This window comes from Theropithecus gelada, chromosome 1, assembly GCF_003255815.1.
Source record: "Theropithecus gelada isolate Dixy chromosome 1, Tgel_1.0, whole genome shotgun sequence".
Taxonomy (NCBI): domain Eukaryota; kingdom Metazoa; phylum Chordata; class Mammalia; order Primates; family Cercopithecidae; genus Theropithecus; species Theropithecus gelada.
In genome coordinates this window covers 70,377,607-70,394,113 of record NC_037668.1, presented here as the reverse complement: position 1 = coordinate 70,394,113, position 16,507 = coordinate 70,377,607, and the positions used below count along the sequence as shown (strand labels likewise).

The window sequence follows — 16,507 nt, the reverse complement described above, 5'->3', positions numbered from 1 at the left end:
TCTGATCCGTTTTACCAGGCATATATTTTAAAAAATGTGTCTTTCTTTTCAAGTGTTAACGTGTTTTTCTACTGGCCACAAATCAGATTTAATTCAACTCACATTTATTGAACAAGCTAGCGTGCTATGTTTTTTTTCATTTAATTCGTACAACAGCCATGTGATAGAGGAATTACTATCCACGTTTCACAAACGATAAAATTGAGGCTGCCACCTGATGTTACTGAAGTCCTCCACCCACCTTCTTTCGTTCTTTTTTAAGCGTCTACTATCGGCTGGGGATGGAATAGTTCGCGAGTCAGTTTCTGCCTTCTGATGGAGGCAGAAATTTGAACAGCCAACACGGTAAATACTCCAGAGCTGCAGAAGCACGAAGTATTTTGGGAGTGGAAGCAGGGAGAAGGTGGAGGGCTGACTTTCCGCGCACAGGGTACAGGCGAGAAGAGGTGGGATCTCGGGAAATGCAGTCGAGTAGTTCAATAAGACTCGAATGTGACATTGGGTTGCAGAGGTGGGCAGAGTCACTTAGGTATATTTAATTGGAAATATATCCTGAGGGGAAGAGTGAGAAGAGCAATTTTAGAGTCGTAAGTAGGGAGGGGCATCTTTTTAAAAATGGCTGCGGAGTGGAGAATGGGTTGCAGAGGGGCAAGGAATTGAAGTAGAGAAAGTTAGGAGGCTAGTGCAGTATCCCTTACCCCTACCAATGCCGTCTAGGCCTGTCAGTTCCACTTCCTAAAGGCCTTCTTGAGTCAGTCCTAAACTCTCTAAATGTCAATTCAGAGTCTTCATTCCTACTGCCACTACTGTAGGCCATCATCGCCAATTGCTTAGAGCAAGGGGTAGGAACTTTTTCTGTGAGAACCAAATTATAATACAAGCTTGGCCGACAATATGGTTCTGACTTACTACTCAGGTTTGGAGCTTGAAAACAGCCCTAATTTTTACATGACACGAATCTTTACATATTTTCAACTATTTAAACATTTTAAAAACGATTCGTATTCTTAGCTCATGAGCCACAGAAAAACGGAGTGTAGTTGGCTGATCCCTAGTATAGAGCAGTGCTGTTGGCTACTAACCACACCTCTCTACCTCTGTCTTACTCTAATATTCCTCACCACAACAGCCAGAAAGTTCTTTTGAGAACATCTATCTGATCATGACACTGTCTTACTTAAAATCTTCCAGTGACTACCATTACCCTTAGGGTAGTCCAGATTCCTTAATGTGGTTTACTGGACTCTATGATTTCTAAGAAGTCTTACAGTCTTCTCTTGTATTCCCTGTCCAACCTTCCAGGTGCTTGTAACTACTGGCTGCAGGATACTGCAGGAGCAGAGGTAGCAAACAGCCGAATTCTGTGACAATAGAACTTGGTTAAAAGTGTTGCTTCAGTGTATCAGATGACAAGGGAGATGGTGAAATATTACAAGGCCCTACAGAATAGACACTTGCAACTCTCTAGCCAAGTAAACACGCTTCAGAGGGCACTGTAGAGAAAGGACTCATCTAGTGGAGTCCTTTAGCCACTGTTTCCTTTGGAGTATCACATAAAATTCTGCATATAACACCCTTCCTTTCCTCCTTCCTCTTTGCCTGCTTAATTCATCCTCTAGGTCTTCGCTCAGATGCTACTAGGTTAAGAATCCCTCCCATCCTAACACACTGTATTGCTCTAATTAAATGTTCCCCACCAGACTGTGACTTCCTTGGGCATCTTAGTTCCTGACACATAATACCTTAAAAGATTTGTTAAATGAGCGACATGGTGTAGAAAATGAATTGAAAAAGGTACTGGCAACAGAAAGGTAATCTGCGCAGCTGTGCCAGTAATCCAGGTGAAAAAGACTTTCAGCAGCAATGTGTACAGAGAGTGGGTGGATTCCACAGCCTCTGTTCATGTGTTCCAGCTCCAGATGACTTTTGAATGTTAAAATATTTCCTCAAAAGGCAGTTTTGCCAACACTGAGGACATTTAAAAGCATGCCCTATAGGCTTGAGAGCTTTTCTCCAGTTACAAAGACACTTAGAAAATATTGCAGCAGCACCTCTACGAATAAATGAACAATCTCACTATGGAACTGCTTTGAAGGGATGGCTTCTCAGGCAAAAATACAAATTGTGTAACATCTGTCTTTTCAATGTTACTTTAAAAAGTATCATTACTTACTCATCCAGTTACTTCATTCAGCTCTCTTCGGGCTCAGTGAGCCTGAGGATGAGCTGTTTCAGAAAGTAGTTTGCAGCCAGGCATGGTGGCTCATGCCTCAGCACTTTGGGAGGCTGAGGCAGGTGGATCACTTGAAGTCAGGAGTTTGAGACCAGCCCGGCCAACATGGCAAAACTCCATCTCTGCTAAAAATACAAAAATGATCTGGGCATGGTGGCATGTGCCTGTAATCCCAGCTATTCAGGAGTTTGAGGAGGGAGAATCGCTTGAACCCGGGAGGTGGAGGTTGCAGTGAGCTGGGATTGTGCCACTGCACTCCAGCCTGGGTGACGGAGTGAAACTATGTCTCAAAAAATAATTTTCTTGTAGCCACCTCTCTACAAGCATCAACAATTCATGACAAATTTCATTTCCTGTTCCAAAGTAGGAGAGCGCCACTCCCGAGCTTTGCTGGTCTCCCTGCTATCCTGGGAGCTCACACCACCCAGGTATCCGTGGTGACCATGGTACAGACAACTCCAGGGCCTGCCTTTAAGTGATGTGATGGGCAAGGGATTCATCCCAAGAATCTCTGCAAAATAACTTTTACCTTGTCCCCCATCTCTAACAGACTGTGGCCTAAGAACATAGTTCCCTCTTCCTAGAAAGCACCTGCCACCTTGTTGATCTGGCAAATTAAAGCCTGTCACTACTTACCTCAAACGTCACTTCTTCCAAGAAGCCTTTTTCCCCCTTTTTTCCCCTCTTCCTCTCATACCACTATCATTCATGCAACAAATATTTATTCAGCATCTATTAGATTCCAGAAGTTCACTTCCAGGTATTGGGGACACAGCAGTTAAAAACAAAACAGGCCGGGCGCGGTGGCTCAAGCCTGTAATCCCAGCATTTTGGGAGGCCGAGGCGGGCAGATCATGAGGTCAGGAGATTGAGACCATCCTGGCTAACACGGTGAAACCCTGTCTCTACTAAAAATACCAAAAACTAGCCGGGCGAGGTGGCGGGCGCCTGTAGTCCCAGCCACTCGGGAGGCTGAGGCAGGAGAACTGCGTGAACCTGGGAGGCGGAGCTAGCAGTGAGCTGAGATCGCGCCACTGCACTCCAGCCTGGGCAACAGAGTGAGACTCCGTCTCAAAAACACAAAGCAAAACAAGAAAAAGATCGGCTGGGCACGGTGGCTCACGCCTGTAATCCCAACACTTTGGGAGGCTGAGGCGGGTGGATCATGAGGTCAGGATATCGAGACCATCCTGGCTAACACAGTGAAATCCCGTCTCTACCAAAAATACAAAAAATTAGCCGGGTGTGGTGGCATGTGCCTGTAGTCCCAGCTACTTGGGAGGCTGAGGCAGGAGAATTGCTTGAACCCGGGAAGCAGAGGTTGCAGTGAGCCAAGATCGTGCCACTGCACTCCAGCCTGAGCGACAGAGTGAGATTCTGTCTCAAAAAAAAAAAAGAGACCAAATGTCATGCCCTGCCCTCATACGGGCTCACATTCTAATACCACCTTGCATTGAAACTGTCCCTGTCACCTATCACAAGTATGAGCCACAACTTACTCAGCTCCAGGGCCTAGGACAGAGACTGGCATAGAATGTAGGTGCCAGATGTAACAGAGTGCAGCTGAACAGCCCATCACAAGAATGTGAGCTCTGGATCACAGCTGTTCATCCTCCTTCCCATCTCTTTACAATCCCACCCTATATAGTTACTTAAAAATTTCTCCTCCACTAGATGAGTCCTTTCTCTACAGTGTCCTCTGAAGTATGTTTCCTTGGCTAGAGAGTTGCAAGTGTCTATACTGTAGGGCCCTTATCACCATCTCCCTTGTCATCTGACACACTGAAACAACACTTTTAACCAAGTTCTATTGTCATAGAATTCAGCTGTTTGCTACCTTGCTCCTGCAGTATCTTGCTGCCAGTAGTTAAGAAGCATCCCCATCCACAAGACAGAAGAAAGCAAGAAAGAATGAGAGCAAACAGAAAGTGCCTCATGAAAGAAACATCAGGGAACTTTCTTCTTTGCCTCTTCAAAATAGATGGAGTCTCACTCTGTCACCCAGGCTGGAGTGCAGTGGCACGATCATAGCTCACTGCAACGTCAAACTCCTAGCCTCAAGGATCCTCCTGCCTCAGCCTCCTGAGCAGTTAGGACTACAGGTATGTGCCACCACACTCAGCTAATTTTTGTTTGTTTTGTAGAGACGGGGTCTTGGTATGTTGCCCAGGCAGGTCTTGAACTTCTGTGCACGGAAGTGATCCTCCCCCCTCAGGCTTCTGAGTAGTTGGGATTATAGACAGGAGCTACAGCACCGGGCTCAGTGGGATCTTTATATGTTGAGCTGTTTCCTTTCAAAACTAACATTTTCTTTTTTTGAGACAGTCTCACTCTGTCACCTAGGTTGAAGTGCAGTGATGTGATCTCGGCTCACTGCAACCTCCGCCTCCTCGGTTCAAGCGATTCTTGTGCCTCAGCCACCAGAGTAGCTGGGATTACAGGTACGTGCCCCAAGCCCAGATAATTTTTTAATTTTTAGTAGGGATGGGGTTTCACCATCTTGGCCAGGCTGGTCTTGAACTCCTGGCCTCAAGTGATCCGCCCACCTTGGCCTCCCAAAGTGCTGGGATTACAGGTGTGAGCCATGGCACCTGGTCCCAAAACTAACATTTTCTAAGGTATTGTTGCTGTTTCCTACAAATTACCTTCATATCCACTCTCTTATTTGACTCTTTCAAGGATGCTCTGAGGTAAGTAGATAGGTCAAGTTAGTGACCCTTTCCCCACGGGCTCCATCCAGAGCTAACCAAATTGATCCTGCTGGGAACATCCTTGGAATAAGTAGAGCTGTAAAGTCCTAGGGCTGTGCCTTCTTTGTCCATCAGCTTTAACCTACGAGAGTTAGGTTTGCTACGACTGCCTGCAATTCAGAGGCATCAACTATACACAGCAAAAGCTTGGCACTGGTCCATGCTGGCCTCTGAGGAGTGCCAGTCCTCCTAGCTGAAGCTGAAGTGTGAGGAGACAGGGCTATTACAACTATTTAAAAACCACACACAAACAAAACCAAAAGAAAAAAAAAATACAAAAAAATTTTATTTACAGTTGAAAACTTAAAGACAATCTTGGATTCTGAATCTCTGACACTTCCATGGTCTCTTGATCAAATAGGGCAGCAGCAGGCAGGGAAGCAAACACGAGGGCCACTCCAGATTATCTTACTCAAGACCACCACCAAGAAGAAGGGAAGGCCTACAATGGCAGAGACATGGAGGTCAATGTGGGATGGGGAGGTAAGCACCTCAGAGCAACTGGAAGGGGACATCCCATATGAGACAATGCTCCCAGCTATTCCTTTTTTTTTTTTTTTTTGAGACAGAGTCCCGTTCTGTTGCTGAGGCTGGAGTGCAGTGGCACGATCTCAGCTCACTGCAACCTCTGCCTCCCAGGTTCAAGCAATTCTCCTACCTCAGCCTCCCGAGTAGCTGGGACTACAGGCACACGCCACCACACCCACACACCCAGTCAATTTTTGTATTTTTAGTAGAGACGGGGGTCTCACCATATTGACCAAGCTGGTCGGAACTCTCGACCTTGTGATCTGCCTGCCTTGGCTTCCCAAAGTGCTGGGATTACAGGCATGAGCCACCGTGCCCGGCCACTCCCAGCTATTCTCTGCACTCCCAATCCTCTTTTCCCAAAAGGGTAGAACAGGTCAGAGTCTCACCATAGGTCAGACCTTTGGGTCCCCAGAGCAAAGTTGGGCAGTAAATTACAAAAGAACCAGGAAGAAAGCAACTAACGTTTATGGTCAAGCATACTGTCTCATTTATTTGCCCTTCACAACTCCATGCATTATATATTATCTAATTATGCAAAGGAGTAGGGTCCCAAGGGGTTTCACGGCTTGACTAAAGTCACAGACTTAGACAGTGGTGGGGCTTCCTGGTCTACTTGGCTCCAAAGCCTTTGTTCTTTTTGTCAGACTCTGATGGCTCTCTGTGGAGGTCCAGAACAAAAAGTAATCCTTCTTCCTTGCAGGTTTCGGTCCCAGAGGTAAGAGAAAGGGCAGTCCACATTCTCGGTTTATAGCCTTGAAGTCGAGCAAGCTATACTAAGAGAACAGGGTAAGTACACTCAGATACTATTGTCCCCCTCCTCCTGCCATTCCTCAGACATGCCACACCTTGCTCCAGTGGACAATGAGTGCTGGCATCGATCGTACTGTAGGCACAGACTGAAGTTTAATTGTGGGCCCTCAAGCAAAATGTATGAAAATGCATAAATGTACTTTGTAAGCTGCATGGTGTGCCAAGACCTAAGCTCTGTCAGACCAAGCACTATGTTAGTCAGCATGATCTCAGTCCAGGGGAAAACAGACCGACACATTTGTGATACAGTGTGTTAAATGCCACAGTGGAGAGATGAACCAAGTGCTGCGGGAGCACCCAGGTGGGAACCACTGTCTGGGCTTAGACCTGGAAGAGGAGGTGGAGGGATCAGCGACGGATTCACAACTGATGTTAGCCACAGCTGTGGGCAGGCTCCTGGGAGGTGCTGGGAGGATTTAGGATTAGTTAAAACTACATATAAACAGTATGTATTTCTATTACAAGACACATGTTCAAGGTAGAAAATTCAAGCTTAAATAAGGCAACTGAAAAGTCTCTTTGCTATCTCTACTCTGCAGAAGTATTATCGACAGTCTGCTTTATATCACTGCAGAGATTCCTGAAAATCATTTAAAATAAACAGTAACATGCTTACATAAATTACTACATCTTGACTGTCACTTAACTTACCTTAGAAATCTTGCCAACACATCCAAATCTACCTCTTTGTTTTTATTAAGGCTGTATAGTATTCCATTGAAGAGAATGGAAACTCTATGTGTGTAAGACTTGGCTGCAATGCAAGAAGCTTTGCCTTTGTACTGGACTGGAATGGACTGGAGCCAGACATTCTCCCCTCCCCTGGCCTTTTCAGCTGGCAGAGCTTCTGCGTTTCAGGACAGGGAACAAACAGTGTCACATGCTCAGCAGGCACATAAACATTTGCTGCCAAATCTCCAGTGCTCCCCAGACCCATATTTTCATGTAAAATCTCTTTTCTCTTGCCTGGACTACTACGGCAGTGGACTCCTCACTGGCCTGCAGCCTATCCTCCACAATGCTGCCAGAATCATCTTCTGAACATGAAAATTCAACTACAATATTCTGCTGAAAATCCTTCAGTGGTTCATATTGGTCTGATTCTTTTTTGGAGGGTCAGTGCCCCTTTTGAGAATCTCAGGAACACAATGGACTCCTTCCCCAGAGGGGAAAAATTACTTCATGCCTGAAAGTCAGCCCCTGCCCTCAGAATAACATACGAACTGCTAAGCTTGGCACTAGCTTTCACTACTGGCCCTGGCCTCTCTCCAACCTTCTTACCGTTTGCTTTTCATATTTTCCTGCTTCAGTCATATTGAATTATTTGTAGCTTCCTCTACACTTCCTGCTGTTTGCTGCCTTTGTGACTTTGCATAGGCTGTTCCCTCTGCCTGGAATGCCCTGCCCAGTTTTAGCCACCTGACAAGTTATATTCTTTCTTTACTAAACTGAAGCATCATCTCTTCTGTAGTCTACCCAACCACTCCGGGAAGATCCGGGCATGTATCTAAAACCTCCAATACAGGGCTTTATTGTACTGCAATTGTCAGTTCTCCCAAAAGACTGAGTTCCTTGAAGGAAGGAACTGGACTTTTCAAATCTGTAGCTTTGTATGCAGCATGGGACCTATCTTAATTCATCAGCGCTTAGTTGTGCAATGAATAGAGCCCAACTGCTACCAACACATCTTCCCTCATCTTCCCCCCAGGAATCTCGCATCTACAGGTAATTCCAGAATGAAAGACGGTGTTTCTAAACCTTAGTCATTCAGATAGCACCTTCACAACTGTTACAGTATCTATCATCCACAGGTACAATTTACTTTTTAAGCTAATCACTATTCGAACTTCAATATTGCCTTACTGTAAGCTGTAATAACTGTAAAATTATGTATTGTGCTAATTCTATATTTTTTCCTAAGATCCAAATATTAAAAGACAGTCATCCCAGCACTAACTAAAGTAGTGTTTCCCACACTCCTCTATTAAGAAGCACGTGAGATACTTGGTACAAACATAACATCCTGAGTCCCACCCCAAAGCCACATCAAACACTCTAGGGAAGGGATCTGGGAATTCGTAGGTTTAACAAGTGCCCCAAAATGATTATTATCTGTTGGAGAATCTAGGCAACAATGAATTAATGAACGCTCTCCACCACTTGGTACTGGTACCAGCTTTGAGGATCACAGGGAAGGGGGTAGCATATCAGACTAGCAGAGTTGCCAGAACTCAGGCTTTCAAAAGAGAGGTGCCACCCTCTCCCATGTATATGTAAGTAGCAAAGAACCCATTCCGACTACAGTAGGAGAATCCTGAGGGTAGAGGTTCATTTATGCTACACATATCCAAATTCATTATAAAAAGTTTTCCAAGGGCTGGGCACGGTGGTTCATGCCTGTAATTCCAACATTTTCGGAGGCTGAGGAGGGAAGATCGCTTGAGGCCAGGAGTTTGAGACCAGCCTGGACAACATGGTGAGACCCCATCTCTAAAAAGTTAGCTGGGTGTAGTGGTGTACGCCTATAATCCAAGCTACTAAGGAGGCTGAGGTGGGAGGATCACTTGAGCCAGGGAGGTCGAGGCTGCAGTGAGCTGTGACCGTGCCACTGCACTCCAGCCTGGGTGACAGAGTAAGACCCTGTCTAAAAAAAAAAAAAAAAAATCTCCCAGAACTCACTGAGATAAAACCAAGGTTTCTGTACCTAAAGTTGTACAGACCAGGCATGGTGGCTCATGCCTGTAATCCCAGCACTTTGGGAAGTCAAAGGCAGGCAGATCACATGAGGTCAGGAGTTTGAGACGAACCTGGCTAACATGGTGAAACCCTGTCTCTACTAAAACACAAAAAATATTAGCCAGGCATGGTGGTGCATGCCTGTGATCCCAGCTATTCAGAAGGCTGAGGCATAAGAATCGTTTGAACCTGGGAGGCAGAGGTTGCAGTGAGCCGAGACTGTGTCACTGCACTCCAGCCTGGTCGACAGAGTGAGGTTCTGTCTTAAAAAAACAAAAAAAAAGTTTTATACAAAACTTCATTTTCACTAAAACCAAAGTCAGAACCTAGGAAGGCAAAACACAAAGGTTCTGGAAAGAAGTGCTCCATAGGGAGGTAGAATTGATCAAGTGACCTGTCTTCTATCTCCTTCCTAGCTGTTTCACTGCATATGCCCAGTGCCTGGGCACAAGGCCTCAAATGCAGGATTAAGTGATACCTTGATGTGAATGCCATGGATTCCTGCTGGACTAGTGCCACCAAGAGATTACTTCCTCTTGGTCTTTTTCTTTGGAATATGGCAAGTTCTCAATTAAAAGATAGACTCTTATTCCCCATTGCCTTGCCTCTCAAAGTCTGCATCAGCATCACCTGAGAGCTGATTAGAAATGCAAAATCTCAGTTCCTATCCAAACCCACTGAGTCAGAACCACTATTTTATAACAAATCTCCTGGAGATCCATATGCACATTAAAGTATAAGAAGTACTGCCCAATAGGGCTTAAAAATACCACTTCCCTTCCCTCCAGACCCCTGCTCCCTGGGAAATTCATCTCCTCTTTCATTAATTTTTCCCAAATCACATTATTCAGAAACCCAAAATGGGGCACCCATCTGTGGAACCCCTTTACATTAGACTGCCCCCAGATTTCCTAACACTTTAAAACCTATGATAGGGATTTTTGGTAAAGTGAAATGCGATAATTCAAGTAAAGTTCTTAGCTCATTATCTGGGCACAGGAAGAATTCAATGAAGGATAACTGTTTTAATTATAGTGTCCTTAAGTATTAGCTATGAGATTCAGTTCTGAGCAAGCCAGGGCGAGTAGACTGAGAGGCTTACGTTTAAAAGAGCTCACTGTCCAGTACAGTAGCCACTAGCCACAATTGACTCTTTACATTTATTATTATTTTTTTTTACTTATTTATTTTTGAGACAGGGTCTTGCTCTGTTGCCCAGGCTAGAGTGCAGTTGCACAATCTTGGCTTACTGCAACCTCTGCCTCTCGGGTTCAAGAGATTCTCATACCTTCGCCTCTGGAGTAGCTGGGGCTACAGGCATGCGTCACCATGCCCGGCTAATTTTTGTATTTTTAGTAGACACAGGTTTTACCATGTCGGTGAGGCTGGTCTCAAACTCCTGGCCTCAAGCAATCCATCCGCCTCGGCCTTCCAAAGTGCTGGGATTATAGGTGTGAGCCACCACATCCAGCCTAATTTAAATTTAATAAATTACAGCCTAGTTCTGTCAATAAAAAAAAAAAAAAAGGCTGGGAGGCCAAGATGGGCGGATTACCTGAGCTCAGGAGTTCAAGACCAGCATGGCTAACAGGGTGAAACCCCATCTTTACTAAAAATACAAAAAATAGCCGGGCATGGCAGTGTGCACCTGTAATCCCAGCTACTCAGGAGGCTGAGGTAGGAGAATTGCTTGAACCCGGGAGGTAGAGGTTGCAGTGAGCCAGGATGGTGCCATTGCACTCCAGCCTGGGCGACAGAGCAAGACTCCATCTCAAAAAAACAAAAATAAATAAATAAAAATAAAAAATAAAAAAATAAAAAGTTAATGGTGTAGTCCCTCAGTTGCACCAGCCACATTTCAAGTGCTCCGTTGTCACATGGGGCTGGCAGCAACCATACTGGACCTCCCAGATCTAGAACCTTTCCATCATCACAGCCTATGGACAGTCCTGGTCTAGAGGGCCTGTGGAATGTACAACGGCCACCTGAGGAATGCATTCTGCTTGGGTTGCAGGCTGAGAAGAAGGGCTTTCTTAAAGGCAAAAGTTCATATAACTTTTGCTAACAGTGGGGGATGGGGGAAGGGTTGATGATCCCCACCCTCAGAAATAAAACCACAACAAGGACTTCCAGTAACTCTATGTAAAAGACTCAGACAGATACAGAAAAGAGGCCCCAACATAAAGAATTTCTAAACTTTATTCTTTTTGTTATCGTCTGTCCTCTGGTAGTGATCAGTGGTCAGTCTTTGGAAAGAAAGGACCTATGAACTCAACTTTAGTTATAGCAAAGAAATGAGCAGGAGAGGGAGGGAATGGCCAGCAGCCATTGAAGAGGGAGAGCAGGCTGGGCCCAAGGGGCACCCAGTATTGGCAGAAAGGAAAGCTCAGGGTGTCAAGTGAGCCTGAGAAGGGATCATCTGGCTGAACAAGAGAGGTCCACATGCAGCTCTCAGCACACACTTGTGCATTCCAGCCTCAGCATTTGCTCACACCAGTTCCCCGCCTAAAATGCCTGACATTCTCCCTCTCTACTTAACTCATGTAATAAATTTTTACTGAATGCCTGTAAGTGCCAGATATTCTGAACAGAGTTGGTCACAGATAAAGGTGTGTTGTAGAGTCATTAAAATGATCAAGTATTTGACTGGATCTCCATTTGGAAAAAAAAAGAAGAAAAAGTCCTATCTTAACACTATACAGAAAAATTAATTATAAGATGATTTTATAAATATACAAATAAGACTATAAAAATACTAGAAAAATGATCTTAGTTCCACCATATAAAAATAAATACTAGAAAAAACACAGAAAACATTGTGATCTGAGGTAGTAAAGACCGTCTTAAATCAGACAAAACCAAAAAGCAGTGAAAGACTGATAATTTGGACTTCATCAAAATTTAGAACTTCTCTTTAACAAAGAATATCACCAAACTTAAGCAACATTAATACTAATTTTTTTCTTAAAATATATTCTGAAGAAAACAATTACAACATATAAAATTAAGAACTAATGCTCAGCTGGGGGCAGTGGTTCACGCCTGTAATCCTAGCACCTTAGGAGGCCGAGGTGGGCAGACCACTTGAGGTCAGGAGTTCTGGACCAGCCTGGCCAACATGCTGAAACCCCATCTCTACCAAGAAATATAAAAATTAGCTGGGCATGGTGGCACGCACCTGTAGTCCTAGCTACTTATAGCTATTGTATAAGGTAATCTTATACAATATTTTAAATACTTTTGTGCATGAAACAAATTTTTGACTATGATCCATCACATGAGGTCAGGTGTGGAATTTTCCACTTCTAATGTCATGTTAGTGCTCAAAAAGTTTCATATTTTGGAGCATTTGGGATTTCGGATTAGGGATGCTCAGGCTGCACTGCAGTTTCGGTTTTTCTTTTTCTTTCTTTTTTTTTTTTGAGATGGGGTCTCACTCTGTCACCCAGGCTGGAGTACAGTGGCGTGCCATCATAGCTCACTGCAGCCTCAAACTCCTGGGCTCAAGTAATCCTCCCACCTCAGCCTCCTGAGTAGCTAGGACTACAGGCTTGCACCACCACACCTGGCTAATTTTTTTTTTTTTTTTGGAAAGACGGGATCTCACCAAGTTGCCCAGGCTGGTCTCGAACTCCTGAGCTCGAGCTATCTGCCCTCCTTGGCCTCCCAAAGTGCTGGGATTACAGGAGTGAGCCACCGTGCTGGGCTGTTTTCATTTTTTAATACAAGGTGGTTTTACATGAACTAAGAAGGAAAAGTTTTCAAGACATAATTTCCTAGAACATTTAAAATATTGTATGATTTCATTTGGGAAAAAGAAAACCTCCCAAAATTACATGGGCAAGGCAAAGGCCCTGATGGACACACATCAAACTGATAAGGAAGTGACCTCTGGAAAGAGGAGTGGAATTGGGGGTGGGTGTTGTCAAACAGAAAGCCCCTAAGAGGGGCTTTCACTTTATCTGTTTGGTGTGAAAGTTTTCACAATGAGAGTGTAATGTGTTACTTGTGTAAACCAAATGAAATGAAATATGGGAAGCTTGATTGGATCACCTTTTTTTAAGCTACAAAAGTTACTTTTGGGACAACTGGGGAGGTTTGAAAATGTACTATATGTTAGATAATATTGTGGTTACATAGGATATTCTTATTTTTAGGAGTTCCTTGCTGAAATACTTAGGGGTAAAGTGTCAAGAAGTCTGCAACTTTCAAACGGGAAAGAAAAGAAGAAAGGGGAAAGGAAGGAAGATGGGAAGGAAGGATGAAAAATAGGAAGGGAAGGATGGAGGGAGGGAAGAGGAGCAGGAGGGAGGAGGAGAGGCAACGGAAATGGATGAGGAGGCAAGAAGGGAAAGAAAAAAACCAATGTCAAGGCAAAGAAATAAAACAAGAATGTTAATCACTGGTGAATCTAAGTGAAGATATATGGGTGTTCAAGGTATTCTTCTAACTTTTTTGCAGGTTTGAAATTAAAAAAAAGAAAAACATTACTACCCCTCACCTGGCTGGAAGTGATGGATTTCCCCCTTGTACTCTTCTCACACTTGGCAGTGTCACTCATATTACTAGTGATGACCTCTGAGAATGTCTTACTTCCCATGAGCTCCTGAAAGGAGACACCTTTCAATTCTTTGCCCCGCTCTCTGCAGCGAGCATGCTGTTCAGCACAGAGCAGGCAGTGGCAAATACGGGTAAGAAATGAGTCCATGTAGGCTGGAAGATGCAACGCATTCACCTGCAAGGCCGGCAAATATGAAGTCAAGGCCTGGAATTGCAGTATCAGTTCTGATGAGGTGCATGACAGGCGTGTCTCCTGGCTCCTTGGCCTGGTCCCAGCAGAGAGTTACTCAGGCCTGGAGCCAGGTCTTTCTAGGGGGACTACTGAATGGAACTGTAGTCTGAAAGTGCTGTTACAAACTGCCTGAGTAGTTTTCAGATTGATACTTTGTACATTACAAAGTGATAGAAAAGTACAGTGCTCCTACAACCCTTTCTCTTTTGATTTTTACAGTGACTCTGAGAGATAGGTATTATAGTATTTCCATTTGACAGATGAGGACACATGCTCAGAAAAGGAAAGTGACTACTCCAAGGTCACACACAGAGGAACTGGGCTCAATCTCATGTCTTCAAGACTAAAGATCTTTCCACTAGACCATGCTGTCTTCTTTGAGGTCTGACTCCTAACCTAATAGCAGAAAGACACACTTACCTGATTCAGTCTTTGGACTACATCTCCCCACACTGTGAGATCACCACAGGCAGCTTGGGCTTATTGTTGGGGCCTGTGGGAACATTCTAGGAAAAAAAGCACAATGGACATTCATCCACTCAGGCACTTCCTCATTCCCTTATCAAACTTTTACTGATGCCTGCCAGCCCCTGTGCTAAGGACTCAGCACTCAGAAACTGTCCATGTCCTGGCAGACAGGTATCAAAGAGAAAATGCAAAACACTTAGAAAACATCAAACCTATGATAATATAACAAAAAGTTATGAGAGAGTTGGATAAGAGGTAGACGGGTAACTAAATTGCTGCTTAAAGAGGTCAGGGAAGGATTCACAAAAGAGGGTTATTTGAACTGTGCCTAGAAGGATGAATGGGATTCCACCAGGAGGGAAGGAAAGAAGAGCATTCCAGCTACAGGAAACAGTGTGAACAAAGGCTCAGGAGCAGGAAAGAGCAAGGGGCAGGGATGTGTATGGCAGATTTAGGGAAGAGCTAGTAGCTTGATGTGACTGGAACGTGAAAGAGGCAGTGGCAGGAGAAGGGGCCATGGAGAAGTAGACAGGGACTAATCAAGAAGGACCTTGAACGCAATGCTGAGGAGTAGAATTTTATCAAGTAGGCAACAGGGTCGTCAGGGGCCAAACCTCAGTGTTGACCAGACAGGCTAACTTAGGTGGTCTCTCCTCCCTTTTCCTGAAGCAATGAAGACTGGGCCTAACAAACTGGAGCTCATTCCCCCTTCTCTAGCTCCTGGACGCTAGTCAGACAGTACCAGACCAGAATGGGAGAGAAAGAGAAAAATTAAAGCAGTACTTACCTCAATCTTTCTCATCACTAGAAGTCCATCGATGATTTTTCCTGTAGGAAGAGTGTGAGCTGGACTTTATTCTTGTTTACATAGCGTTTTCCAGCTTCCAAAGCCCATTCTTAGCTATTATGTCATTAGATTCTCTTACTAACTTTAGGAAATTAAGATGTGGTAGAGGTGAAATGACTTGCTCAAGGTCATAGGTAATAAGTAGAGTTAGGGCTCACACTTATATCCGAGTGACTGCAAAGTCTCACCATATCATGCTGCCTGTATGGCATTTCTTTGGTGCTAGCTACTGGGTTTTCCCCCTGAGTGGTTCCATACTATATCAAATGGCCCTTTTGTCCTGCCCTCTAGTTCTCTAGCCAAACATGTTCCCCACCTCCCCACCATTTCTGTTTTCTCTGTTACCACCTAAGCAGTTATCCAAGTTGAGCATTCTTGGTAAGAGTCTGAGAACTAACTCCTCTGGAGGTTCCATCCGCGGTGAATGGGTCCTGGACCATGGGACATGAGTAGGACTTACCAAACACCACATGCTTCCCATCCAGCCAATCGCACTTAGAGCAGGTGATAAAGAACTGACAGCCATTTGTACTCGGACCACTATTTGCCTGATGGAAACCAAATATACCTGCAGTAAGTTTCCTTGGCCATGTTACCTGATGGGTAAGATTCCCAAAAGAGCTTGTAACCCTAATCCCTCCATGTTTTTTTCAGTAAATCTAACTTAGCACCTATTATGAGCCAGGGCCTAAGCTAGGATCCAAGGATACAGAGATGAACAGGATATGGCTCACTGCGGACTCAAATTCCTGGGCTCAAGCAATCCTCCCACCTCAGCCTCCCTAGTAGGTGGGACTCCAGGTGTATGTCACCATACCTGGCTAATTTTTTTTTTGTTTTTTTAGTAGAGACTTAAGTTTCACTAGTTACCCATACTGGTTTCAAACTCCTGACCTCAACCTCAAGCAATCCTCTTGCCTTGGCCTCCCAAAGTGCTGGGATTACAGGTGTGAGCCACCAGGCCCAGCTATGAATATGTCTTGAAAGCACAGCTTTTTACATTCTGAGCAGTAGGGCTGAATGCCTAGACACAAACCCTGGTTCATATTTTAGTTCCCCAGCCTGCTAGCCTGCTAGAGGGTCTTATCTACTGGTTTTCTTTTCTTTCTTTTCTTTTTTTTTTTTTTTTTTTGAGACGGAGTCTTGCTCTGTTACCCAGGCTGGAGTGCAGTGGCCGGATCTCAGCTCACTGCAAGCTCCGCCTCCCAGGTTCACGCCATTCTCCGGCCTCAGCCTCCCGAGTAGCTGGGACTACAGGCGCCCGCCACCTCGCCCGGCTAGTTTTTTTGTATTTCTTAATAGAGACGGGGTTTCACCGTGTTAGCCAGGATGGTCTCGAT

General features: G+C 44.6%; 1 protein-coding gene across 5 annotated transcripts in view; it reads right to left on the bottom strand.

Annotated features, from left to right (window-relative positions):
* Window positions 1–5,255: 5,255 nt before the first annotated feature.
* Window positions 5,256–16,507, bottom strand: part of PPIH (peptidylprolyl isomerase H) — a 19,690-nt gene continuing 8,438 nt past the window's right edge. For 2 of the 5 annotated variants that reach the window (XM_025382760.1, XM_025382796.1), the window contains exons 7-10: window positions 15,628–15,715; window positions 15,108–15,148; window positions 14,273–14,358; window positions 5,256–5,425 (exon numbers count right to left, since the gene is read on the bottom strand). In XM_025382760.1, coding sequence (XP_025238545.1) covers window positions 14,290–14,358; window positions 15,108–15,148; window positions 15,628–15,715 — 198 coding nt within the window. In that variant the 3' untranslated portion in view covers window positions 5,256–5,425; window positions 14,273–14,289. Of the gene's footprint in view, window positions 5,426–5,977; window positions 6,288–14,272; window positions 14,359–15,107; window positions 15,149–15,627; window positions 15,716–16,507 lie in introns of those variants that run through there. The other 3 variants (XM_025382769.1, XM_025382778.1, XM_025382788.1) reach the window with 3 other exon arrangements.